This window comes from Schistocerca gregaria, chromosome 5 (assembly GCF_023897955.1).
Source record: "Schistocerca gregaria isolate iqSchGreg1 chromosome 5, iqSchGreg1.2, whole genome shotgun sequence".
In the NCBI taxonomy this organism is placed as follows: domain Eukaryota; kingdom Metazoa; phylum Arthropoda; class Insecta; order Orthoptera; family Acrididae; genus Schistocerca; species Schistocerca gregaria.
In genome coordinates this window covers 492889490-492913133 of record NC_064924.1, presented here as the reverse complement: position 1 = coordinate 492913133, position 23644 = coordinate 492889490, and the positions used below count along the sequence as shown (strand labels likewise).

Sequence of the window (23644 nt, the reverse complement as noted above, 5' to 3'; positions counted from 1 at the left end):
ACTGGACGCTGCGATGAATAATCGTATTTATCGTTAAAGGCAGATAGAAGGGAGGCTTATACAGAGCAATCACTGAAATGGTGCTGTGAACTGAGGACAACACGACGACGACGATAATGGTGATATGACGGTAGTGACAATGGAAATGGAAATGATGACGATGAAAATAATGATGGCGATGAAAATATCCCGAAAAATTTCGGCATTTCTTGAACAAAATACAGGTGCACAGTACTTACGTCCCGGAATTGTGCAATGCCCAGTTCACCGAGCTCGGAGACGGAAGGGTAGGCGGCTTCTGGTTGGATGAAGAGCTGGCAGAGGGCCATCTCCTCGCTGCGGAACATTGCCCCCATGGCTGCGGAGTACCTGCAAAGAAAGACGACGTTAGTACGGTATGCACGTAAAAAGGCAGCTGCGTGGTGCGCTCTGCGCAGATAGATAACCTGCCGGTATCGCCAGCGCACCCTGTGACACTGTCCTACACTATCAATCCCAGTTACCTCCCTCAACAATTAGAAATATACACTCACTGTCGCCTGCTGGCGTGATAAACAAAATAAAATAAAGACGTACTACGAAGCAATTATCCGAATGGGAAGGAAATCGGTAGATGTGATGAACATGTTCAGACAAACAACTGATTACAATTTCAGAAAAACTGGATGATTTATTTAAGAGAAAGAGCTCCACAAGCTGAGTAAGTCAATAACGCGTTGGCCCGCCTCTAGCCCCTTGTGCAAACGGTTGTTCGACTTGGCACTGATTGGCATTGATTGAGGGAGTTATTGGATGTCCTCCTGAGGGATGTCGTGTCAAATTCTGCCCAACTGGCGCGTTAAATCGCGAAAATCCCGTGCTGGTTGGAGGGCTTTGCCAATAATGCTCCAAACCTTCTCTACTGGGTAGAGATCCGTATACCTTTCTGGGCAAAGTAGGGTTTGGCAAGCCGTGTGCGGGAGCGCATTATCTTGCTGCAATGTAATCCCAAGATGGCGACAAAACGAGGAACAGAATATCGTCAACGTACCTCTGTGCTGTGGGGGTGTCGCAGATAACAACCGAAGGAGTCCTGCCATGAAATGCAATGCCACCTCAGATTATCAATCCTAGTTCCAGAACGTATGGTGGGCGACAGTCAAGTCGGTATCCCACCATTGTCTGGGTCATCCCCAGGCATGTCTTCATCGGTTATGTGGGCTCTGTTCGAAGCGGGATATATCTTTCTTCGGTATCACTTCGAACTAGGCCTCGATGACCAGCAAAGACGTGTCTGGAGACGTTGCGGTGGATTACCACCCTGACCATCGCCCGCCATACAGCCCGACACCAGGAATGATGGTCTTTAGTGCCACATCATTTCATAGCAGGACCCCTCTTTGTACATGTTACGTCAGCGTTCAAATATCACAGGCATCCTTAGCACACTTCAAACGATTTGCTGTAATACTAAGTTTTAGCTGGTTCAGATGAATATTGTCTTGGAAAGTTAATATGGTTCAGTTTGTATTCCAGAGGGCAAATATCGCAAGGAACGCGACTGCAAAGAGCAACTTATATATATGCAGGTTAAAAGTATATACAAGACGGGAGGGATGTTACCTTTCGTGAAACTACTGCTGTTGTTACCTTTAGTCCAGTATGGTCTATCGTACGAGTATATAAAGCTCCACACGTTTCCGTAACTATTGCAACCTACTTCCTACATCCAGTTCAACTTGTTTACTGTATTTCGTCACCGGTCTCCTAGAATTTTTATCCCCCCCCCCCCCTCCGCTTCCGTCCATTAGCTGACGACTCATTGATGCCACAGGCTGCGTCCTATCCACCGCTCCCTTCTTTTTAGTCAAGTTAAGCCACAAATTACTTTTTTTCCCCATCTAGATTCAGTGGTTCCAAATTAAGTAGTCTATCTATGCAAGAAATCATCAGCATTCTCCTGTAGCATCACATCTCAAAATCTTCTATTTCCTTCACGTCTGAACTGCTTATCGTCCACGTTCACCATTACTTTCAATCTACACTATAGACAAATACCTTCCACACACTTGAATTTATCTTAAAAACGTTTTGCTTGCTGCAATTCTATTTTCTCTACCTCGACCAACATTAGCTATTTTGCTGCCCAAAAAGAAAAACTAATCCATTACTTCTAATGTCTCAATTCCTAATCCAATCCCCCTTCAGCACTGCCTGATTTAATTTGAGTACATTCCATTACCCTTGGTTTAGTTTTGTCTATGTCCATCTTTTAACTTCTTTTCAAGGTACTATCCATTTCGTTCGACTGATCTTCCAAGTCCTTTGCAATCTCTGAGAGAACTATAACGTCATTAGCAATCTTAAGTTTTTATCTCTCCTCCCTTCTCTAGATTTCTCCTTGGTCTCCTTCACAGCTTCGGACAGCTAGCCATCACAAAACTATTGCATCTGGTGTGCTAGATATATGAGACAAGTAAAAGAAACTTCAAGAAGGCTAATTCTAACTCCAAAAAACAGGCCAAGTGCCAGTTGGACTCGCTCTCTGAGGATTCTGTACAAATTTAGTACGTTTATAGACAGTTCATCTGATTTCATAATCGAGAATACTCTATTTTTACCTGTTATCGACACCGGCACTGGCAAGAAATGGGACCCTGTGATTCCAAGACTTTCGAGAATGTTTTATTTTAGGCTTGATGTCGGGTAACAAATTACAAACTATCTATTTATTCACGTGATATAATTACAGAGTAACAGTTTTCTAATTTTTTTCTTTACTTGTGCTTGAAACTTTGCTTGTTGCCAAGTTTCATGATTCTAGGCCAACAGGAAGTACGCTATAGATTTTATGGAAAGGGTTTGCGAGTATCAAAACGTGACATAAATGAACGCATCCTTTGATTTCACTGACTTACTAGCTAAACCTTTATACACCATCAAGGCGCCATGCACATCAGCCTGTGACAAATTTCAAATTTCAGTTTAATATATCGACCTGCCTCCCATGAACCATGGACTTTGTTGTTGGTAGGGAGGCTTGGGTGCCTCAGCGATATGGCCTTGTAACATCAACCAAAACGGAATTGCTGTGCTTGTACTACGATGGTCTGGAAACAAGGGGAAACTAAAGTTGTAATTTTTCGCGAGGACATGCAGCTTTAGTGCATGGTTAAATGATGATGGCGTCGTCTTGGGTATAATATTCGGAGGTTAAATAGTCCCCCATTTGGATCTCCAGGCGGGGAATACTCATGAGGACGTCGTTATCAGCAGAAACAAAACTGGCGTTCTATGGTTAGGAGCGTGAAATATCAGATCCCTTAAACGGGAAGGTATGTTAGAAAATTTAAAAAAGGGAAATTGATAAGTTAAATTTACATATAATGGGTATCAGTGAAGTTCGGTGGCAGGAAGAACAGACTTCTGGTCAGGTGAATGCAGGGTTATAAACACAAAATCAAATATGGGTAATGCAGGAGTAGGTTTAATAATGGAAATAGGAACACGGGTAAGCTACTGTGAACAGCACAGTCAACGCTTTATTGTAACCAAGATAGAAAAAAAAAACACACTGACCACAGTGTAGGAATTTTATATGCTAACTAGCTCTGCATATGAGGTGGTGATTGAGGAAATGTATGATGAGGTAAGAGAAATTATTCAGATAGTTAAGGAGAAGAAAATTTAATATTGTGTCTTCGGGTAGAATTCTGAAGCACAATTTAATTGTAGCTAACATTTGGCTTGAAAGAAGGCTGTATACGTGGAAGAGACCTAGAGACATCGGAAGCTTTCAGGTTCATTATATAATGGTAAGACAGAAATTTAGGAACCCTGTTTTAACTCTTAAGACATTTCCAGGGGCAGATGTGGACTCTGACCACAATCTATCGGTTATGAACTGTAGATTAAAACTGAAGAAACTGCAAAAAGTTATGAATTTGAGGAGATAGGACGTGGATAAACTGAAAGAGCCAGAGGATGTAGAGAGTTTCAGGGAGAGTTTTAAGGAACGATTGGCAGGAATGGGGGAAAGAAATACAGTAGAAGAAGAATGGGTAGCTTTGAGAGATGAAATAGTGAAGGCAGCAGAGGATCAAGTAGGTAAAAAGACGAGGGCTAGTAGAAATTCTTGGGTAACAAAAGAAATATTGTATTTAATTGATGAAAGTAGAAAATATAAAAATGCAGTACATGAAGCGGGCAAAAAGGAATATAAACGTCTCAAAAATGAGATCGACAGGAAGCGCAAAATGGCTAAGCAGAGATTGCTAGAGGACAAATGTAAGGATGTAGAGGCGCATATCACTAGGAGTAAGATAGATACTGCCTACAGGAAAATTAAAGAGACCTTTGGAGAAAAGAGAACCGCTTGTATGAATATCAAGAGTTCAGATGGAAACCCAGTACTAAGCAAAGGAGGGAAAGCAGAAAGATGGAAGGAGTATATAGAGGGTCTATACAAGAGCGATGTACTTGAGGAAAATATTATGGAAATGGAAGATGATGTAGATCAAATGGGAGATATGATACTGCGTGAAGAGTTTGACAGAGCACTGAAAGACCTAAGTCGAAACAAGGTCCCGGGGCAGACAACTTTCCGACAGAGCTACTGAAAGCCTTGGGAGTGCCAGCCATGACATGACTCTTCCATCTGATGAGCAAGAAGTATGATACAGGCGAAATACCATCAGATTTCAAGAAGAATATTCTACACGTAATCCCAATTCCAAAGAACGCAGCTGGTCACAGGTCTGAAAATTACCGAATTGTCAGTGTAATAATTCACGGTTGCAAAATACGAACACGAATACTTTACCGAAGAATGGAAAAACTGGGGGAAGCCGACATCGGGGAAGATGAGTTTGGATTCTGTAGAAATGTAGGAACACACGAGACAATACTGACCCTACAACTTCTCATAGCAGATAGGTTGAGGAAAGATGAACTCCGCGCGGGATTAGCCGAGCGGTCAAGGGGGGGCTGCAGTCATGGACTATGCGGCTGGTCCCGGCGGAGGTTCGAGTCCTCCCTCGGGCATGGGTGTGTGTGTTTATCCTTAGGATAATTTAGGTTAAGCAGTGTGTAAGCTCAGGGACTGATTACCTTAGCATTCAAGTCCCATAAGATTTCACACACTTTTTGTTGTTGTTGAAAGTTGAACCTACGTTTATAGCATTTGTAGACTTAGACAAAGCTTTTGACAATGTTGACTGGAATACTCTCATCAAATTTTGAAGGTGGCAAGGGTAAAATACAGGGAGCGAAAGGCTATTTACAGTTTGTATCAGATGGCACCTGCGAGGGTCGAGGGGCATGAAAGGAAAGCAGTGGTTGAGAAGGGAGTGAGGCAGGGTTGTAGCCTATCCCCTTGTTATTCAAACTGTATAGTGAGGAAGCAGCAAAGGAAAAACAAGAAAAATTTGGAGTAGGAGTTAAAGTCCAGGGATAAGAAATAAAAAAAAAATCGAGGATTGCCGACGACATTGTAATTATGTTAGACAGAGCAAAGGACATGGAAGAGCAGTTGATCGGGAAGGACAGTCTTGCAAAAAGGATATAAGATGAATATCAACAAAAGGAAAACGAAGATAATGGAATGTAGCGTAATAAAATCAGATTATGCTCGCGGAATTAGGTTAGGAAATGAGACACTGAAGTAGTAGATGAATTTTGCTATTTGGGAAGCAAAATAACTGATGATGGTCGAAGAGGCGGATATAAAATGTAGACTGGCAATGGCAAGGAAAGAGTTTCTGAAGAAGAAAAATTTGTTAACATCGGGTATAGATTTAAGAGTACGAAGTCCTTTCTGAAAGTATTTGTATGGAATGTAGCCACGTATTGGAGTGAAACTTGGACGATAAACAGTTTAGATAAGAAGAAAAAAATGGATCTGAGCATTATGGGACTTAACATCTGTGGTCATCAGTCCCCTAGAACTTAGAACTACTTAAACCTAACTAACCTAAGGACATCACACACATCCAAGCCCGAGGAAGGATTCGAACCTGCGACTGTAGCAGTCGCGCGGTTCTGGACAGATAAGAAGAGAATAGAAGCTTTTGAGATGAGGTGCTACAGAAGAATGCTGAAGATTAGATGGGTACATCACATACGAGTAATGAACGAGTATTAACAAAATTGGGGATAAGAGATTTGTAGTACAACCTGACTAGAAGAAGCGATCGGTCGGTCGGTAGGACAATTCTGAGGCATCAAGAGATCACCAATTTAGTACTGGAGGGAAGAGTGTGGAGGGGGGGGATCGTAGTACAGGGTGACCATGAGGTAATACAGTAAGCAGATTCGGAAGGATGTAGGGTGCCGTAATTACTCAAAGATGAAGAGCATGGAGAGCTGCATCAAACCTATCTTTTGACTGAAACAACAAGCAACAAAAAATAACAAGCAACAACAACAAGCAACAAAAAATAACAAGCAACAACAACAAGCAACAAAAAATAACAAGCAACAACAACAAGCAACAAAAAAAATAACAAGCAACAAGCAACAAAAAGCACCAACAAGCAACAAAAAAGCACCAACAAGCAACAAAAAAGCACCAACAAGCAACAAAAAACACCAACAAGCAACAAAAAACACCAACAAGCAACAAAAAACACCAACAAGCGACAAAAAAAACACCAACAAGCGACAAAAAAAACACCAACAAGCGACAAAAAAACAACAAGCGACAAAAAAACACCAACAAGCGACAAAAAACACCAACAAGCGACAAAAAAACACCAACAAGCGACAAAAAAACACCAACAAGCGACAAAAAAAAACACCAACAAGCGACAAAAAAAAACACCAACAAGCGACAAAAAACAACACCAACAAGCGACAAAAAACAACACCAACAAGCGACAAAAAACAACAACAACAGCAACAAAAAACAACAACAAAAACAACAACAAGCAACAAAAACAACAACAACAAGCAACAAAAACAACAACAACAAGCAACAAAACAACAACAACAAGAACAAGAAAAAACAACAACAACAAGCAACAAAAAACAACAACAACAACAACAACAACAAGCAACAAAAACAACAACAACAACAAGCAACAAAAAACAACAACAACAACAAGCAACAAAAAACAACAACAACAACAACAAGCAACAAAAACAACAACAACAACAAGCAACAAAAAAAACAACAACAACAACAAGCAACAAAAAACAACAACAACAACAAGCAACAAAAACAACGACAACAAGCAACAAAAACAACGACAACAAGCAACAAAAACAACGACAACAAGCAACAAAAACAACGACAACAAGCAACAAAAAACAACGACAACAAGCAACAAAAACAACGACAACAAGCAACAAAAACAACGACAACAAGCAACAAAAACAACGACAACAAGCAACAAAACAACGACAACAAGCAACAAAACAACAAGCAACAAAACAACAAAACAACAAGCAACAAAAAACAACAACAACAACAAGCAACAAAAAACAACAACAACAAGCAACAAAAAACAACAACAACAAGCAACAAAAAACAACAACAACAAGCAACAAAAAACAACAACAACAAGCAACAAAAAACAACAACAACAAGCAACAAAAAACAACAACAACAAGCAACAAAAAACAACAACAACAAGCAACAAAAAACAACAACAACAAGCAAAAAACGAAAACAACAAGCAACAAAAAACGACAACAACAAGCAACAAAAAACGACAACAACAAGCAACAAAAAACGACAACAACAAGCAACAAAAAACGACAACAACAAGCAACAAAAACAACAACAACAACAAGCAACAAAAACAACAACAACAACAAGCAACAAAAACAACAACAACAACAAGCAACAAAAACAACAACAACAACAAGCAACAAAAACAACAACAACAACAAGCAACAAAAACAACAACAAGCAACAAAAACAAGAACAACAAGCAACAAAAACAACAACAACAAGCAACAAAAACAACAACAACAAGCAACAAAAACAACAACAACAAGCAACAAAAACAACAACAACAAGCAACAAAAAACAACAAGCAACAAAAAACAACAAGCAACAAAAAACAACAAGCAACAAAAAACAACAAGCAACAAAAAACAAGCAACAAAAAACAACAAGCAACAATAGCGACTACCCACTCCCAAGAAAAAGGCGTTAAAAGACAGTTGATCATAGAGTGAGTCTGATAACAAATGACAATATTTTCATGTATGTAATTATTACTGATTGACAATTTTCGGATTTTTCTTTCTTTGGTTGTACTGTAAACCTTGCTTCTTGTCCAATTTCATGATTCTAGGCAACGGGAGGTACACTACAGGTGTTGATGAGTGAGTGTATGAGTATCAAGACATGTAGCATAAAAGGTAGTATCTTTTGATTGCATTGACTTAGAAGCTTCAGTTTTTTACACAGCCAAAGGAACGTAGACCAAAGTACATGACAAATTTTAACCTGCTATGTCTATCCGATCCCGTAGAAAAGGGTTCTTTACAGTTGGAAGACAGACAGAAAGACAGGCGGAAAAACAACGAAATGGTCCTACGGGTTTCGTTTTTATCCACTGAGGTACGGAACCGTAAAAAGACTGATGTGGATAACTGTAAATATTGCCGAATCAGCAGTTAAATCAGTCAAGATGGAAAAATACTAACGTGAATTATTTTCATACGAATGGAAAAAACTGGTGGAGGCCGACCTCGGGGAAGATAAGTTTGGGTTCCGGGGAAATTAAGCATGCAATCTGACACTGACGCTACGAATTATCATGGAAGGTAGATTAAAGAAGGGCAAACCTGCATTTATAGCATTTGCAGAGGTTAGTGAAAGCTTTCGACAGTGTTGACTGTGCTACACTCTTTGAAATTCTAAAGGTAGCAGGTTTAAAATAGAGAATATGATAAGTTATTCACAACTTGCAGAGAATCCGGGCTGCATTTATGAGAGTCGAATATGACATGGAGTGGCGAGGCTGTAGCCTATCCCCCAATGTTATCCCAGCTGTACTTTGTAAGCTTCATTAAACTATATAACGATAAAGTTATAAAAAATTTTGCTAGTTACGAATATCTCCACCACAGCAATGTATGGTATTTTGAAACATCGAACATATCAAATCATCCTAGTTAGCTCTAGTCCTTGCTTTCAGGATATTACGAGGAACGCGAGTTTCAAACGGCTGGTGTGTACGGAAACCAGTATTGCTTGTCAAGAAGACAGCCGTGTATGTCAACTTTTTGCGTATTTAACATTTTGCCTATTGAACATGCGCCGTCTTACACTGAAAAGCACTCCCAGTTGGAACACACACTACACCGAAGTGGATGACGGCTAACGAAAGCACGACCAACCAGCAGCCAGCAGCAACAAAGGGAAGCAGTTGTGGCAAGGAGGGTGGGAGGCGGGGGGGGGGGGGGGGGCGACGACCGTTCTGGCAGGTCATTCAGCAGAGGGCAACTGTGCGAGGTGGCTGCAACCGGTCTGATCCGCAAGCGCAAAACCTCGACCTTAAAACTCACCGCGCCTTTCGCGAAGCACAGCACGTGTGTGTGTGTGTGTGTGTCGGGCCGGGAGGGGGGGGGGGGGGAGCTGTCATAATCTAGAGATTCTTTTGGCTTAGGGCGAAAAACAGTAAGGTCGTTAGTGTCCCAATCATGACTTTAAATGACACGTTTTCTATCGAAAGCACGCTGCGGTTCTTGAGGTAGTAGACAGGTAGGAGCCTAAACATGATTAGTACGTATGTAAAACTGTATAACGAAGGTGAACGCTAGTTAAAAAGCAATGAACATAGTGGAGAGGTAAAATGAACACTTAGAACGCCCCTCCTTTTTAACGGACCGTTTGTTAAGAATTCTCTGACAAGTGGCGTGCACGGTCGAAAATTAAATCTCCTTCGCCTTGTTGCTAAAGCTAGTAAATACTAGAAAGCGTTCTGCAGTCCATGCTTTACCTGCTAAGACCTCGGATAGGTCAAATGACACACGCTCATTGAAACGCAAGAGGTTAAAAATAATAGAAAGTGGCGCACCCTCAATGATTCATTTCACTGAGACCAAAGTGACGCTGGGTGGCCGCTTAACAGACAGTAAACAATACGCAGCCTAGGTAAAACTAACTACACGCGCGATAAGCTGGACGAGAAGAAGCTTGCTGAGCTTGTTCCAGCGGAGAAATGACCTGCGTTCATGCCAGATGATAAAATGTTCCTGTAATTGTCCAAGGAGACAGAATAGCTAAGTCTTGGCTAGAAGAACTGCAGCGATATCAGCAGCTCCGACACGCGAGTGAAGGCGTTATGGATGCGGAGGTAATAAGATGCTACTTAACGCAGTGTAGTGGGAACGCAACAGGATAGGGCAAATAAAACTGATCCGGAGAACAGAGTTCCAAGATACAAAGGCAAGCAGCAGAGGAAAGGAAATACAGTACTAGCCTGACTACAGCAGACGTGGAAAGTGACCATCAACCATCTCTTGGCACTTCTGGGAACTGGTCAGCAATTTGCTGAAGGCGGATCGAAGGTGGACTGCCGGAATTGCTGCAGTCTCATCCGAAATGTTCTGTTGTAGTTCTTGAAGACTACGACGGTTTTTGCGACACACCTTGGATTTGAGGGCTCCTCACTCAAAGTAACCGCACACTAACAGATCAGGTGACCTGGGTGGCCAGTTACGGCTGTGACCTGACTGACCTCTGCTAACTCTGTCTGTGTAAGTAAGCTTCAAGTTCGGCTGGCTGTATGGGCAGTTGCCCCATCCTGTTGGAAGTAACTGCAGGTCTTTTCCTCCTCAATGCTGCCACAAATGGTAAGCCCATCGTATCCACTCGTCCGGACCAATGTTGTCTCACCCGATATTTACCGTGTGGGTAACTTTATAGGAATGTTGTTCAGGACCTGCGTAGCAGGATTTGCGTTGTTACTAGTGTCAGTACCATGACATGCCGTTAGGCGCCGGTACTGTAACGCAGAATTAGGGTTCAAACACAGACATCAGTAAGGATTACACTTGCGGACAGTCGACATGGGTCTGGACAAAGTGAGCAGGGCTTTACTCTTAAATCAGTTTTACAACTTGTCCGCTGCTCGTGGTCTCGCGGTAGCGTTCTCGCTTCCCGAGCACGGGGTCCCGCGTTCGATTCCCGGCGGGGTCAGGGATTTTTCCTGCCTCGAGATGACTGGGTGTTTTTGTGTAGTCTTCATCGTCATCATTCATCCCCATTACGGTCTCCTCCACTGGTACCTTGCCTAGTCGGCGGTGCGGGTCTCCCAAATCATTCCCCTACGCTCCGTCACGGAGTGTGGGACATCATCATCACCACAACAATAGCGCTTCCTGCTGTTGTCGAGTATCGACGCATTAAAGGAATACGGAACGGTTGGTTCGTCTTTCCAAACAAGGGCTGAGGTACAAGTTTCTTAAGTCTGAATTAACTGGCAATTCGGAAATTTCTCCTGGGAGACGCCGACGGCCGACTGCGAAACAAACTGTTGAGGAAGTTACTGTTGCCTTGGTTGAGGATGCTGGAGCCAATGAGCTATTTCGGGCTGCAGAAGAGCAATCTAGTGCGGTTCCAAGCTGCCATGAATGCAGATGGCCGTCACAGTGAGGACCATTTTTAACCTGGATCGTAAACGTGGTACTCAATTAACAAATTTCACCATCAAACGTGGAAATTAAAATGGGTGTCTCTCAATCGTTTATTCGTTGTTTCTCTTACACGTGTCGTTACAGATATTTCCACAAGGTCTCACTCTCTTACGATCAGTCATTTTTAATGGAGGCACTCTAAAACAGCGAAAGTAAATTTAAGCATCCTGTACTGAGCTGCAAACACAGTATCTGACGCTTACTTATGCAGTCGAGAGTATGTATGAATTGTTCACTCTAGAATGACTTGGATCGGTGGCTCACGGGACTAGATGCTTCGACAGGAGTCGGAAGACGGTATGTAACTTCACCTCAGTTTTATATATAGTCACAACACTATCTGGTGTGAAAGTTGTCACAGTTAGACAGCTGGAGCGACACTAGCGCTCCAAGCGGTGAGAAAGCAGTCAGTCACAAGTATCGTAAGGATAATGTTTGTTCCTAGTTATTTTCTACTTTATTAACGAAATAGTTGTTATATTTTTGGGTTCCATGGGTTGGCAAGTTACCAAGACACATGAAGCATCATTAAACACATGTTAAAACAGCTGAGCCCCGCTGATTCAAAGACATGATCTACAACTTATTCATGAAGAATTTGTGCATTTGGAACTTAACTCCGCAGAAAGTAAGAGAATGTAAATACACATTTGATGCATGAGACGTATGTATTTCAGTTGTTATTATATTTCCTTTAACACTTACAATTTTTTATGCTGTCTAATGGTTCGCCCATTCTTATACGTCATTAGGCTTTCTAACACAGGAATAATTTGGTCAATGTAATTACTTTTGCTGTGAAAGCGGATGTGTTGAAGATTCTTGCCGTTCGAAGCTCAGATTTAGCAAACAATCGTGGAATTGCTTTCCTTTGCGTGGGGAAACAGTTTTATTCCTTTTGACGGTTTACTATCAGCTCTGTCTGGTTCTTCGTGGCTTATTTGGGACATTAAATAACGTAGGTGTTACATTCTCTATTCACGGGTTTGGCTGAAAGTGAAGTGTACAAAGCTCCGCTTTGTTGGGGAAATATACGACGTCTTTGTATAAAACACCTAGTCTTCTGGAGTTTAATAGCAATTTCTTGTTATTAAACGAAAACGAAATTATTCTGTTAATATCTATTCATTATAAGAGTATCGAAAATAAACTGCTATCTAATGTTCGTTTCATACCTCCCAGAGTATTTAGGAAACTAAAGGAAGTCAAATGTAGTGTCTTAGCTCCTGTCGATTTTCATGGCGCTACATACACTCGTTATTGTAAAAACTATGTTGCAAATCAATATTGATGTTAGTATTCGCATTCATCCGGTATCATATTCAGAGGTGTCGCTTTTTGGTCGCTTGGGGCGTTACTCCCGCTGTGGGTAACAAAAACAAGATGTAGTGTCACGCCTGTTGTCTTACACTGTGACTTCACTTTTGTTTCCGGTCGCTACCAAGGTTAGCTTTCAAAACTGTGTTCTAGTAAACTGACACTATCGCATACATATCGCTTCCGCGTCACTGTCGGCTTTTGATAACTACCACGTACAGAGCAATACGCTTTCCTGTCTTTGGAACTAATAATATATTTCTGTTTAGGAATAAGTAGACGCACTGAGTGAAGTGTCGTCCGCTAGCTAACATCGACTAGGTTGGCTGCGCCGAGAAAGCTGTCGTTGCAACCGTAGCCGTTGACTTCAACCTTAACAGTTACTCCCGTGCGCCACAGCGTGAAGAGTGTTCTTCGTGTTAAGTGGAGAGAGAGAGAGTGCATTAACTTCACAGTTATTGACTTTCTTGTCCTAGAGGTACCGTCAGGTACTCGCACTTCTCTATGTCGCCGATCTTCTGACTGGTTTGATGCGGCCCACCACAACCTCCTGTCCTCTTCATCTCATAGTAGCAGTTCAACCAACGTCCTCCAATATCAATCTTCCGCTCCGGTTTTTGCTCTCAATGGCTCTCTCTCTCTAATCCTATGAATGTTATATCCTGACATATCCTACCATCCAGTCCTACTTCCGCATATTCCGATTTTGCGGATAACTTCCCTATTTATAATCAGTAAATTTAATTTTCGAAATAATTCTTGAACACCACGCCCCAAACTCACTCGATTCTAGTCTTTCCCAGTTTTCGCACTGTCGACGATTCACTCCCGCACAGTGCTGTGCTTCAGATGTACATTCCCAGAAATTTTCTTCTCATATTAAGGCCTATGACTGATACTAGTAGACTTCTATAAGTCAGGAATGTCCTCTTTGCCTGTACTAGTCAGCTTTTATGTGCTCCTTTCTTCATCCGTCATGCATTATTTTGCTTCCAAGCAAGCAGAATTCCGTCACTTTGCTTATTTCGTGGCCACCAGCTTTAATGTTAAGTGTATCACTAATCTCATTTCTACTACTAAATTGGCCTTTCTTTGGTTTACGCGCAGTCCATATTATGTTACATTAGTCGGTTCACTTTCAAGAGGTCCTGTAATTCTCGTTCACATTCTGAAAATAGCAATGGCTTCAGCGAATCTTCTGATGTCCTTTCACCCCGAATTTTAATCCCAATCTTGGATCTTTCTCTTGTTTCCGTCATTGCTCTTTTCTAAATTTATTTACAGGCTTTTGGTTTCATGATCATGCAACCAACCATAGTATATACGCATCGACACAACAACCCAGTCGTTTATAAAATTATGGATCAAGTCCGTAAGCTACAAAGTCAGCAAGAAGTATTAATCTGGATCGAAGGAGACAGTCTGTTTTGATTATTACCCGTGTGCAAATTTAAAACCATTTATAGCAACATCATCATCATTTAAGACTGATTATGCCTTTCAGCGTTCAGTCTGGAGCATAGCCCCCTTATAAAATTCCTCCATGCTCCCCTATTCAGTGCTAACATTGGTGCCTCTTCTGATGTTAAACCTATTACTTCAAAATCATTCTTAACCGAATCCAGGTACCTTCTCCTTGGTCTGCCCCGACTCCTCCTACCGTCTACTGCAGAACCCATGAGTCTCTTGGGTAACCTTGCTTCTCCCATGCGTGTAACATGACCCCACCATCTAAGCCTGTTCATCCTGACTGCTACATCTATAGAGTTCATTCCCAGTTTTTCTTTGATTTCCTCATTGTGGACACCCTCCTGCCATTGTTCCCATCTACTAGTACCTGCAATCATCCTAGCTACTTTCATATCCGTAACCTCAACCTTGTTGATAAGGTAACCTGAATCCACCCAGCTTTCGCTCCCATACAACATTTATAGCAAAGGAAGTAAAATTTCTGTAAAAGTGATGTGTACACACTACGCTTATGAATGTACAAAAATTAAGTTAAAGTGAATTGAAACAAAAAAAGGGATTATTTTTACCTCCATTTGGAGTTAAGAAATTGTTCGTTAGCTCATTGTTGTTCTGTATTGACACCATGTTGATATTGTAATATGTGTTTTTACTGTCTTGAGTCGTCAAGACTTTAATATTTACACTGAAGATGGTCACACAGTGACTAAAATCGATTTCTTACGACTGAGGCTACCAATTGTCTTTTCCGCAACATTTCACTGTGGCCCATTTGTATTCTGATGTATTGGGCAATTGGGACGGCTCTGCCCCCTCAGAACTGCCGGTTTTGCGTATGGAGTAGTGTTGTTGCCGCCCTGCTCTTCTATCCTACCGTATTCGCAGGATCTAGATTTTTATTTTCCTGATTATATGGACACTCCTAATACCTCGACAGTTGTCTGTATAAATTTATACACTCTAGCGTCTGTTGATCCGAAAAGAGTGATAACGCATTGACAGTTTTTGTACCCCACAGTACTTAGTTGATTTAACGTTCTCTTTTCGTAACACACTCGTACTAGAATTATATTGTTTTCTTCTTCTCCACCGCAAGTACAAAGAGGGCTGTCTAACAGTCCCAGGCAATGTAAACATTTTTCAAAACGACCGTGATTAAAATCCATTCGTGCAATGGTTGTATAAAAATCTCTTGACACCGTCTGCTTCATAGACCATGGCGATGACGGGATGATAGAAAGTATCGCTCTATAATGTTTCCCCTTGTCATTGGTTCTTCTGCTTCATTACTCATCCCACATCATCCGTATCGTCCCTTTAAGTCACTGGGTGAAGTTTGTATGCGATACCATTGGATGACATGGGGTTCCTGAAGCTGAACCTTTTTAGCCAGTGTACCAGCCTGTTCGTTGCCGCAGATGCCGCTGTGGCCTTCTATCAAGATTAACAGTTCTTGCTGATTTTGTACCTTACTGACTTGCTCCATAATTTTATAAACGACTACGTTGTTGTGTCGATGCGTAAAATGGTTTTTCAAGATTATTACTACCCCTTGAGAGTAGGTTAAGGCAATAATTTCGGCCTGAATGCAGCTTCCTGCGTAGTTCCGTGTTCTTAGCGGGCTACGAGCTATACATCTAATAGACGTTTCTACAGGTAATTTATAGCGCCCCCAAGCTAGTGATGCACGGTCTGGATGTAAGTGCCCAGCAAGGGAGAAAGACTGCATTCTTGTCTTACGACCTTTTTACTCAGAGCACTCTGGTCTTCCCTTCTTATTGTTGACTCTTAGTTCTGGTAAATATTGTATATTACCCATCTTCACCTACTCATCATACCTACTCCTTTGCGTCTTTGAAACATCTTGCACCATTTTACGTTATCCGACACTACGTCTAAGATGGCCAGTACGATTACCGTGTCTATTTCTCTTGAGTATTGCCTCCATTTATATGAAGTTGTTTCAGAACTGGCTACTGGTACTTTTAACTTTCTTAAAGCAAAATTCATAGTCATATAAAAGACCTTCAGTTTTCTTTTGCGTCTTTCTGTATTTTATTCTTGTCGTCAGCCTGGACGTGTGAGTTGTTACGCCGATTGCAAGATAGTTTTTTCATTTGTCTATCTTTGACATGTTCATGATTGTATGGATGACATTCATTCGAAAGACTAATGGTACATCACACACATTGGGCTCACAATATTGCTCAAGTAATAAATTTGAACTAGCAACAATTCCTCGGCTTCGATCGAAGTATTTGGGCGATTCCCTTAGTTGTGAGGTAATAGCCACAAACGGTAATCACCTTGCAAATGCGTGATCCATTTGCAGGGCGCAGGGACTTGCCTGAAAAGAAGTGAGAATTCTACAGTAGCCTGCACTGTACCTTTAAAAAACGAACGAAACAAAAAATAAAAATAAATGTTTTCCGATACAAACAGCCAATGGATAGTCGTCGAGAAGCGATACGACTTTTTTTGGGTCGTGCTGCTGCCACGTAAGACTGGTAATACTGGAATCAATGTGCGACGTCGATTGGACAGGCGAAACCAGCCCTGTCTTTCGTGTATGGAGAAGTGGAATTAGACTTAATGGAGTAGGAAGTCACAAAGTGTGACGTGACATTCAAATGGACGTGAGTGGAGTGACGGGGGCCAGAAGAAGTCGACACAGAAATTTAAGCCGGCCGGAGTGGCCGAGCGGTTCTAGGCGCTACAGTTTGGAACCGCGCGACCGCTGCGGTCGCTGGTTCGAATTATGCCTCGGGTATGGATGTGTGTAATGTCCTTAGGTTAGTTAGGTTTAAGTAGTTCTAAGTTCTAGGGGACTGATGGCCTCAGAAGTTAAGTCCCATAGTGCTCAGAGCCATTTGAACAGAAATTTAAAGTGTGGGATGCGGTGGTTTCCGGCTGCGGCCTCTAAACATCGGATCACTTGTTTCAGTTGATCTGAAAGTGAAATCAGTTGGTTAAGAAGTATTTCAGGCAATATCGTACTTCACACACTGGAATACGGTCCCATGACTCATTCCAGGACATTTCCTCTGCAACTTCTGTAACCACGTCTTCCACAGTCTGTACACTAACTCCGCACTCAAAGTTGGGTAAATGAACGGGAAATTCATCTCTCGAGACTCTTCGTCGGTCTGTGAATGGAGTCCACACGTTCCTATTCACACTGAACTCATGAAGTTTAGGTGCGGCGGTGTCTGCGGCGTCTTACTGGCTTGTTATGCTGCACCGCACAGTGGGCCAACTCGCTTCACAACCTAGACAGAATATAAAAAAAGATGCGCATTCCGATTTTAGTCCTACTGTATCTTGGGTAGATTGCACTATACGTGCCCAGTGCTGCGGTGTCATACAGTCCCACGTCGATATGATACGTGCCGCGACAGTTGACGACAAAAATGAATCTGACGACGACACATTTTTCATGTTTGTGTCGCCTGTTTAACACACTCATGCTCAGTAAGAAATACCTTGAACAACTACACTCATGCTCATAAATTAAGGATAATGCTGATACATGGTGAAACAACGCTCTGGTGGGCGGTTGGCGGGTTTAAATCACCTCGGGGTATGACCATGCGGTGCATTTGGCCTGCGGTCGTCGCACGGTGGCGCTGGCAGCAGTCCACTTACGCAGAGGTGTGAAGGTGCATGTCAGAGTGCGGTGCAGCGAGTAAGTGTGCAGACTTTTCAGACGTGCTAGTGGTGACTGTGTTGAAAATGGCTCAAAGAATGTACATTGATGACGTTTTGAGGGGAGAATACTAGAGCCTTCCGTGTGATCTCAAGATTATGGCATTCCAGCAGACTCGAGATGTGTCCAGGTGCTACAGTATGGGACGTCCACAGCGTACAACACCACAAGAAGACCGATATCTCACCATCAGTGCCCTCAGACGGCCACGGAGTAGTGCACGTAGCCTTGCTCGGGAACTTACCGCAGCCACTGGAACAGTTGTCTCCAGACACAGAGTCTACAGACGACTGAACAGGCATGGACCTGCAAGGTCCATTACACTGATCCCTGATCACAGGAGAACCAGTTAAGCCTGGAGTCAGCCGCACGTGATTACCCGAACGGTCTGAGGCGCTACTGTCATGGACTGTGTGGAGGTTCGAGTCCTTCCTCGGGCAAGGGTGTGTGTGTTTGTCCTTAGGATAATTTACGTTAAGTAGTGTGTAAGCTTAGGGACTGATGACCTTAGCAGTTAAGTCCCATAAAGTTACACACACACACACACACACACACACACACACACACACACACACACACACACACAAGCGCACACGCACACACAGCCTGGAGTCAACAACACAGTACGTGGTCATTGGAACAGTGGTCCCAGGTTATGTTCACGGATGAGTCCAGGTATAGTCTGAACATTGCTGCGAGATATTAGAAAACATTAATTTTTGCCAATATTCGCTCTTGTAAGAAGCTGAATCAAGAAAGATATACTGTAATAGTTGAGCACTGAGAAGAACGTTTTTATGAAATAATTGTTATCTTAAAAAGTAAAATATTTCTCACTGCTGAAGTGAATACTATTCCCATCCTTCCTCTCCTTGTAATTACGATACGAAGTGCAAGCGAGCAGAAGATTTGGGATTTTGTATGCTAGGTAGTACTGTGCGATCCCTGTTTAATAACACGGTCTTTTGGAATGAACAGATTCTCTTTTGTGAAAAGTGAAAATGTGTGGAACTTGCCCTACTGACACAGACTATCATAGTTGTTCAGAATCGTATCCGTCTGACTTGCTCTCCAATAACACCGTCTAGAATCTTTCAGAGCTACATTACGACGCAGATCTTGAGAAGCAGTTTCTTGCGCTGACTATGGCGAAGAACTTTAACGTTGGGTGCCCTCGACTGCATTGTGGAGGCGCCACGCATTACCGAAAAATTAATAATTTACTATTTTTCAGCCAAGAAGACCGTAATTAAGATCCACAGCACTAAATATTTTATTTTTGATGAAAGGGTCAATTTCAGTTTTCATATTCAAAAATAATACCAAAGGACATAGATACTTAAATCATTTAATACTAGGAAGGGAAGAGGACCTGGTAAGAGTAGGGAACAGTAGTTACAACCAATTTTGCAGCGGGAAGTTTCGAGGTTACCTCTCTGTTCTTTTTGCTCTTATCAGGAACACTTAATCATTTTTCTAGTGGCCAAGGGAAGGACTTCAGAACGTCTGCTCAAGTCACACTGATCCATTACCTCCGGTTTATACGGTCGAGAGCCACAGGCACATTTTACCGGTAGGTGGTGTTGCGCCGCCAATATCGATGTTGACCTTGAGCCCACGGGCAGACGTGGTTCTAATGCTAATCATTTCTGCAGAACATATTACTGTACGTGTCTTGTGAGTATGAACGTTCTATCTCTAGTCGTTCGTGGTGTGCTGTTTGTTTCTGAACATGAGTGTATGTAACAGCGATTGTGCCTACTTGTCACTCCAGAAACTATGCTTATGACATTTATACCGGTGTAGTGACGTATATCGTCTTAAAATTAAATTACTGCCAATATTTTCCGAAATCGTTGGCTACGTAATATCCTCTGCGTGGCTCCACTTTTGTAAGTGGTTCTCCTACTACCTTAATAGTATATTAAACGAGTTCAAATGTATTTGCGTGCACATGTTTACACGTTTTTAGTGGATGATTATGTTCTTACAGTGCAGTGGTGACGCACGTTAAAAACAGGTCCCTTATTATTTACATTCTCATCTGCACAAAAAAATGTCCTTAGGATTATCTGTAGAATTCTTGGGGTGCTATTCGGAATTTCGATCATTAGAATTTTTTTTCACAAAATAGCAAATAATTTTTTTCTTACAAAATTAAACTTTCCCAGAGTAATATTGCTTTTATTTGCGAGATGCTGCGGAACTATTCAAATTCTGTACCGACGACTCTAGAACGTATACACATCTACAGGGTGTTTCAAAAATGACCGGTATATTTGAAACGGCAATACAAACTAAACGAGCAGCGATAGAAATACACCGTTTGTTGCAATATGCTTGGGACAACAGTACATTTTCAGGCAGACAAACTTTCGAAATTACAGTAGTTACAATTTTCAACAACAGATGGCGCTGCGGTCTGGGAAACTCTATAGTACGATATTTTCCACATATCCACCATGCGTAGCAATAATATGGCGTAGTCTCTGAATGAAATTACCCGAAACCTTTGACAACGTGTCTGGCGGAATGGCTTCACATGCAGATGAGATGTACTGCTTCAGCTGTTCAATTGTTTCTGGATTCTGGCGGTACACCTGGTCTTTCAAGTGTCCCCACAGAAAGAAGTCACAGGGGTTCATGTCTGTGGCCCAAAGCAATCACACTATCCTCGAAATATTCATTCAGGAAATTAAAGACGTCGGCCGTGCGATGTGGCCGGGCACCATCTTGCATAAACCACGAGGTGTTCGCAGTGTCGTCTAAGGCAGTTTGTACCGCCACAAATTCACGAAGAATGTCCAGATAGCGTGATGCAGTAATCGTTTCGGATCTGAAAAATGGGCCAATGATTCCTTTGGAAGAAGTGGCGGCCCAGACCAGTACTTTTTGAGGATGCAGGGACGATGGGACTGCAACATGGGGCGTTTCGGTTCCCCATATGCGCCAGTTCTGTTTACTGACGAAGCCGTCCAGGTAAAAATAAGCTTCGTCAGTAAACCAAATGCTGCCCACATGCATATCGCCGTCATCAATCCTGTGCACTATATCGCTAGCGAATGTCTCTCGTGCAGCAATGGTAGCGGCGCTGAGGGGTTGCCACGTTTGAATTTTGTATGGATAGAGGTGTAAACTCTGGCGCATGAGACGATACGTGGACGTTGGCGTCATTTGGACCGCAGCTGCAACACGGCGAACGGAAATCCGAGGCCGCTGTTGGATCAACTGCTGCACTAGCTGCGCATTGCCCTCTGTGGTTGCCGTACGCGGTCGCCCTACCTTTCCAGCACGTTCATCCGTCACGATTCCAGTCAGTTGAAATTTTTCAAACATATCCTTTATTGTATAGCTTTTCGGTCCTTTGGTTACATTAAACATCCGTTGAAAACATTGTCTTGTTGCAACAACACTGTGTTCTAGGCGGTGGAATTCCAACACCAGAAAAATCCTCTGTTCTAAGGAATAAACCATGTTGTCCACAGCACACTTGCACGTTGTGAACAGCACACGCTTACAGCAGAAAGACGACGTACAGAATGGCGCACCCACAGACTGCGTTGTCTTCTATATCTTTCACATCACTTGCAGCGCCAGCTGTTGTTGAAAATTGTAACTACTGTAATTTCGAAAGTTTGTCTTCCTGAAAATGTACTGTTGTCCCAAGCATATTGCAACAAACGGTGTATTTCTATCGCTGCTGGTTTAGTTTTTATTGCCGTTTCAAATATACCGGTCATTTTTGAAACACATCTATCAAGAACACTTAAAGTGTAGTTCTCGAAAGACGGGTGCCGATTTCATAGGACTCAAAATATTCTGCAATACTGCCCAACGCCGACATCAGTGCACACAGTTTTCAGGCACGGATATGCCTCAGTCGTTGCTCCGTTGCCGATTGGTCGGCCATCGGAAGATGCTCAGGAAGCTAGGAATAAGGACACCCGGCGTTACCGAGAAGATTTTACACGCGGATATTCCCATGAGATAACGACGCATATGGCATGCAATCGGCTTTTGGCTTCTTCTGATCCATTCATCTTGAGAGTCCAGAAAATGACAAGAAGATTAACAGATGCCACCTCAGGTAAAAGATCTGCTTTTCGAACCCTCTCCCTGTGCACAAACCGACAGCGACACCTTTGAAAGCAAAAACGATAGAAACGACGAATCTGACTGTGATTTCGACTGAAAAATGTAAAATAATGCAATTTTGACTTTTAATTGGTTATCAGCGATCTCGCAATATTTTACGTACGAAGTTTTACTCGAATCCGCTAAATTTACAGTTTTTGATCAGTGGCCTACGGAGTCTCAAAATAACATTGTTTTGTAGGACTTTATATTCATTTTTCTATTATGTCCTAGTTTTGAAGCGAGTAGGTCCGCTGTGGACCGTATCATATTTACACGAAGGGACATTAACTTCCAGGGACAGAAAATTGAACCATCCCATCCAGTATGAGATCATGTAGCCAGTACAACTTGCCATTTTTCTGCGCTCTTTTTTTCCTAATATTAGCAAACTCTTTGCTTTGATTGCTCCATAAATATGACGTTGCTGATACATGTCTGTGGTCCCCATTCTAGCGGTTCGTAGTGTTTTTCTGCCTGTGAAATCGCTGTCAACGGAGAAAGTAACGACGTGTACGCAAAACAGCGAACTGTACGGTGGTTCTGACTTCACGTTGCACTGAAGGCAGTTACATATTTGGATGGGTGTGCTGACCGCTACCGAGTTATTTATTTATTCCTCGTTTTACAATGTATTTACATTTATCGATAACCAAATATGAAACATCAAAAGTTATTACCATTCACCATTTGTACCTACTTGTCCATAAATTTTCCTCAGTATTTCTTTTTCTAAGTAATGTCTGAATTCTTTGTATCCATGTGGCGGGTGACTTATGTCTTTTCTTCCTTCCTGGTGGTTCCCACTCAGTGATCTGTCGTGACAATTCTCCTCTGACGTCATCTTCTTACCTGTGTATCTTACAAATTCCGTATCTTCCATAAAAATCAGTAAGCAATAACATCCGTTTCCTTCCTGACTTTTTTCCGTCTGGATATCCCTGCAGCCTACCTCAGTTGCCGTAAGTCTTTTCATTTACTGGGATTTAACTGTGCATACTTCTCATGTATATGTCGTAATGGTCTTGAACTAATTTCCCTAACTGAATTAATTTCTGTGTCTTGTTCACCATTTCGTGTGATTTTTAAACACAGACATCTTTTACAATGATAGCTAGTTTAGTTAGTTAGTAACATGTTCGATAGATTATTTTGCACGATAGATCGTAACGATGTGGAACGTGTTACACATTCCCATCAAAGATTAATTTGTACATATTACATTCTGAACACTTCGAAATTAATTAATTTATTTATTTTACGAAAAGAAAAAAGATACACAGCTGTGAGTTAGTAATTCCTACCTACCACCTTTCACTGTACAATAATAGACATTCTTCTACGGAATAAAAGGAGCTGTCAAGGAACACCTTTCTCAGTTTG

General features: G+C 42.0%; 1 protein-coding gene across 7 annotated transcripts in view; it reads right to left on the bottom strand.

Moving 5' to 3' along the window:
* The window catches only part of LOC126272722 (V-type proton ATPase 116 kDa subunit a 1), a 610777-nt gene that overhangs the window by 151608 nt on the left and 435525 nt on the right, over positions 1–23644 (bottom strand). For all 7 annotated transcript variants that reach the window (XM_049975766.1, XM_049975767.1, XM_049975765.1 and 4 more), the window contains one exon: positions 240–369. In XM_049975766.1, the coding sequence (XP_049831723.1) occupies positions 240–356 (117 nt within the window). In that variant the 5' untranslated portion in view covers positions 357–369. The remainder of the gene's footprint in view (positions 1–239; positions 370–23644) is intronic.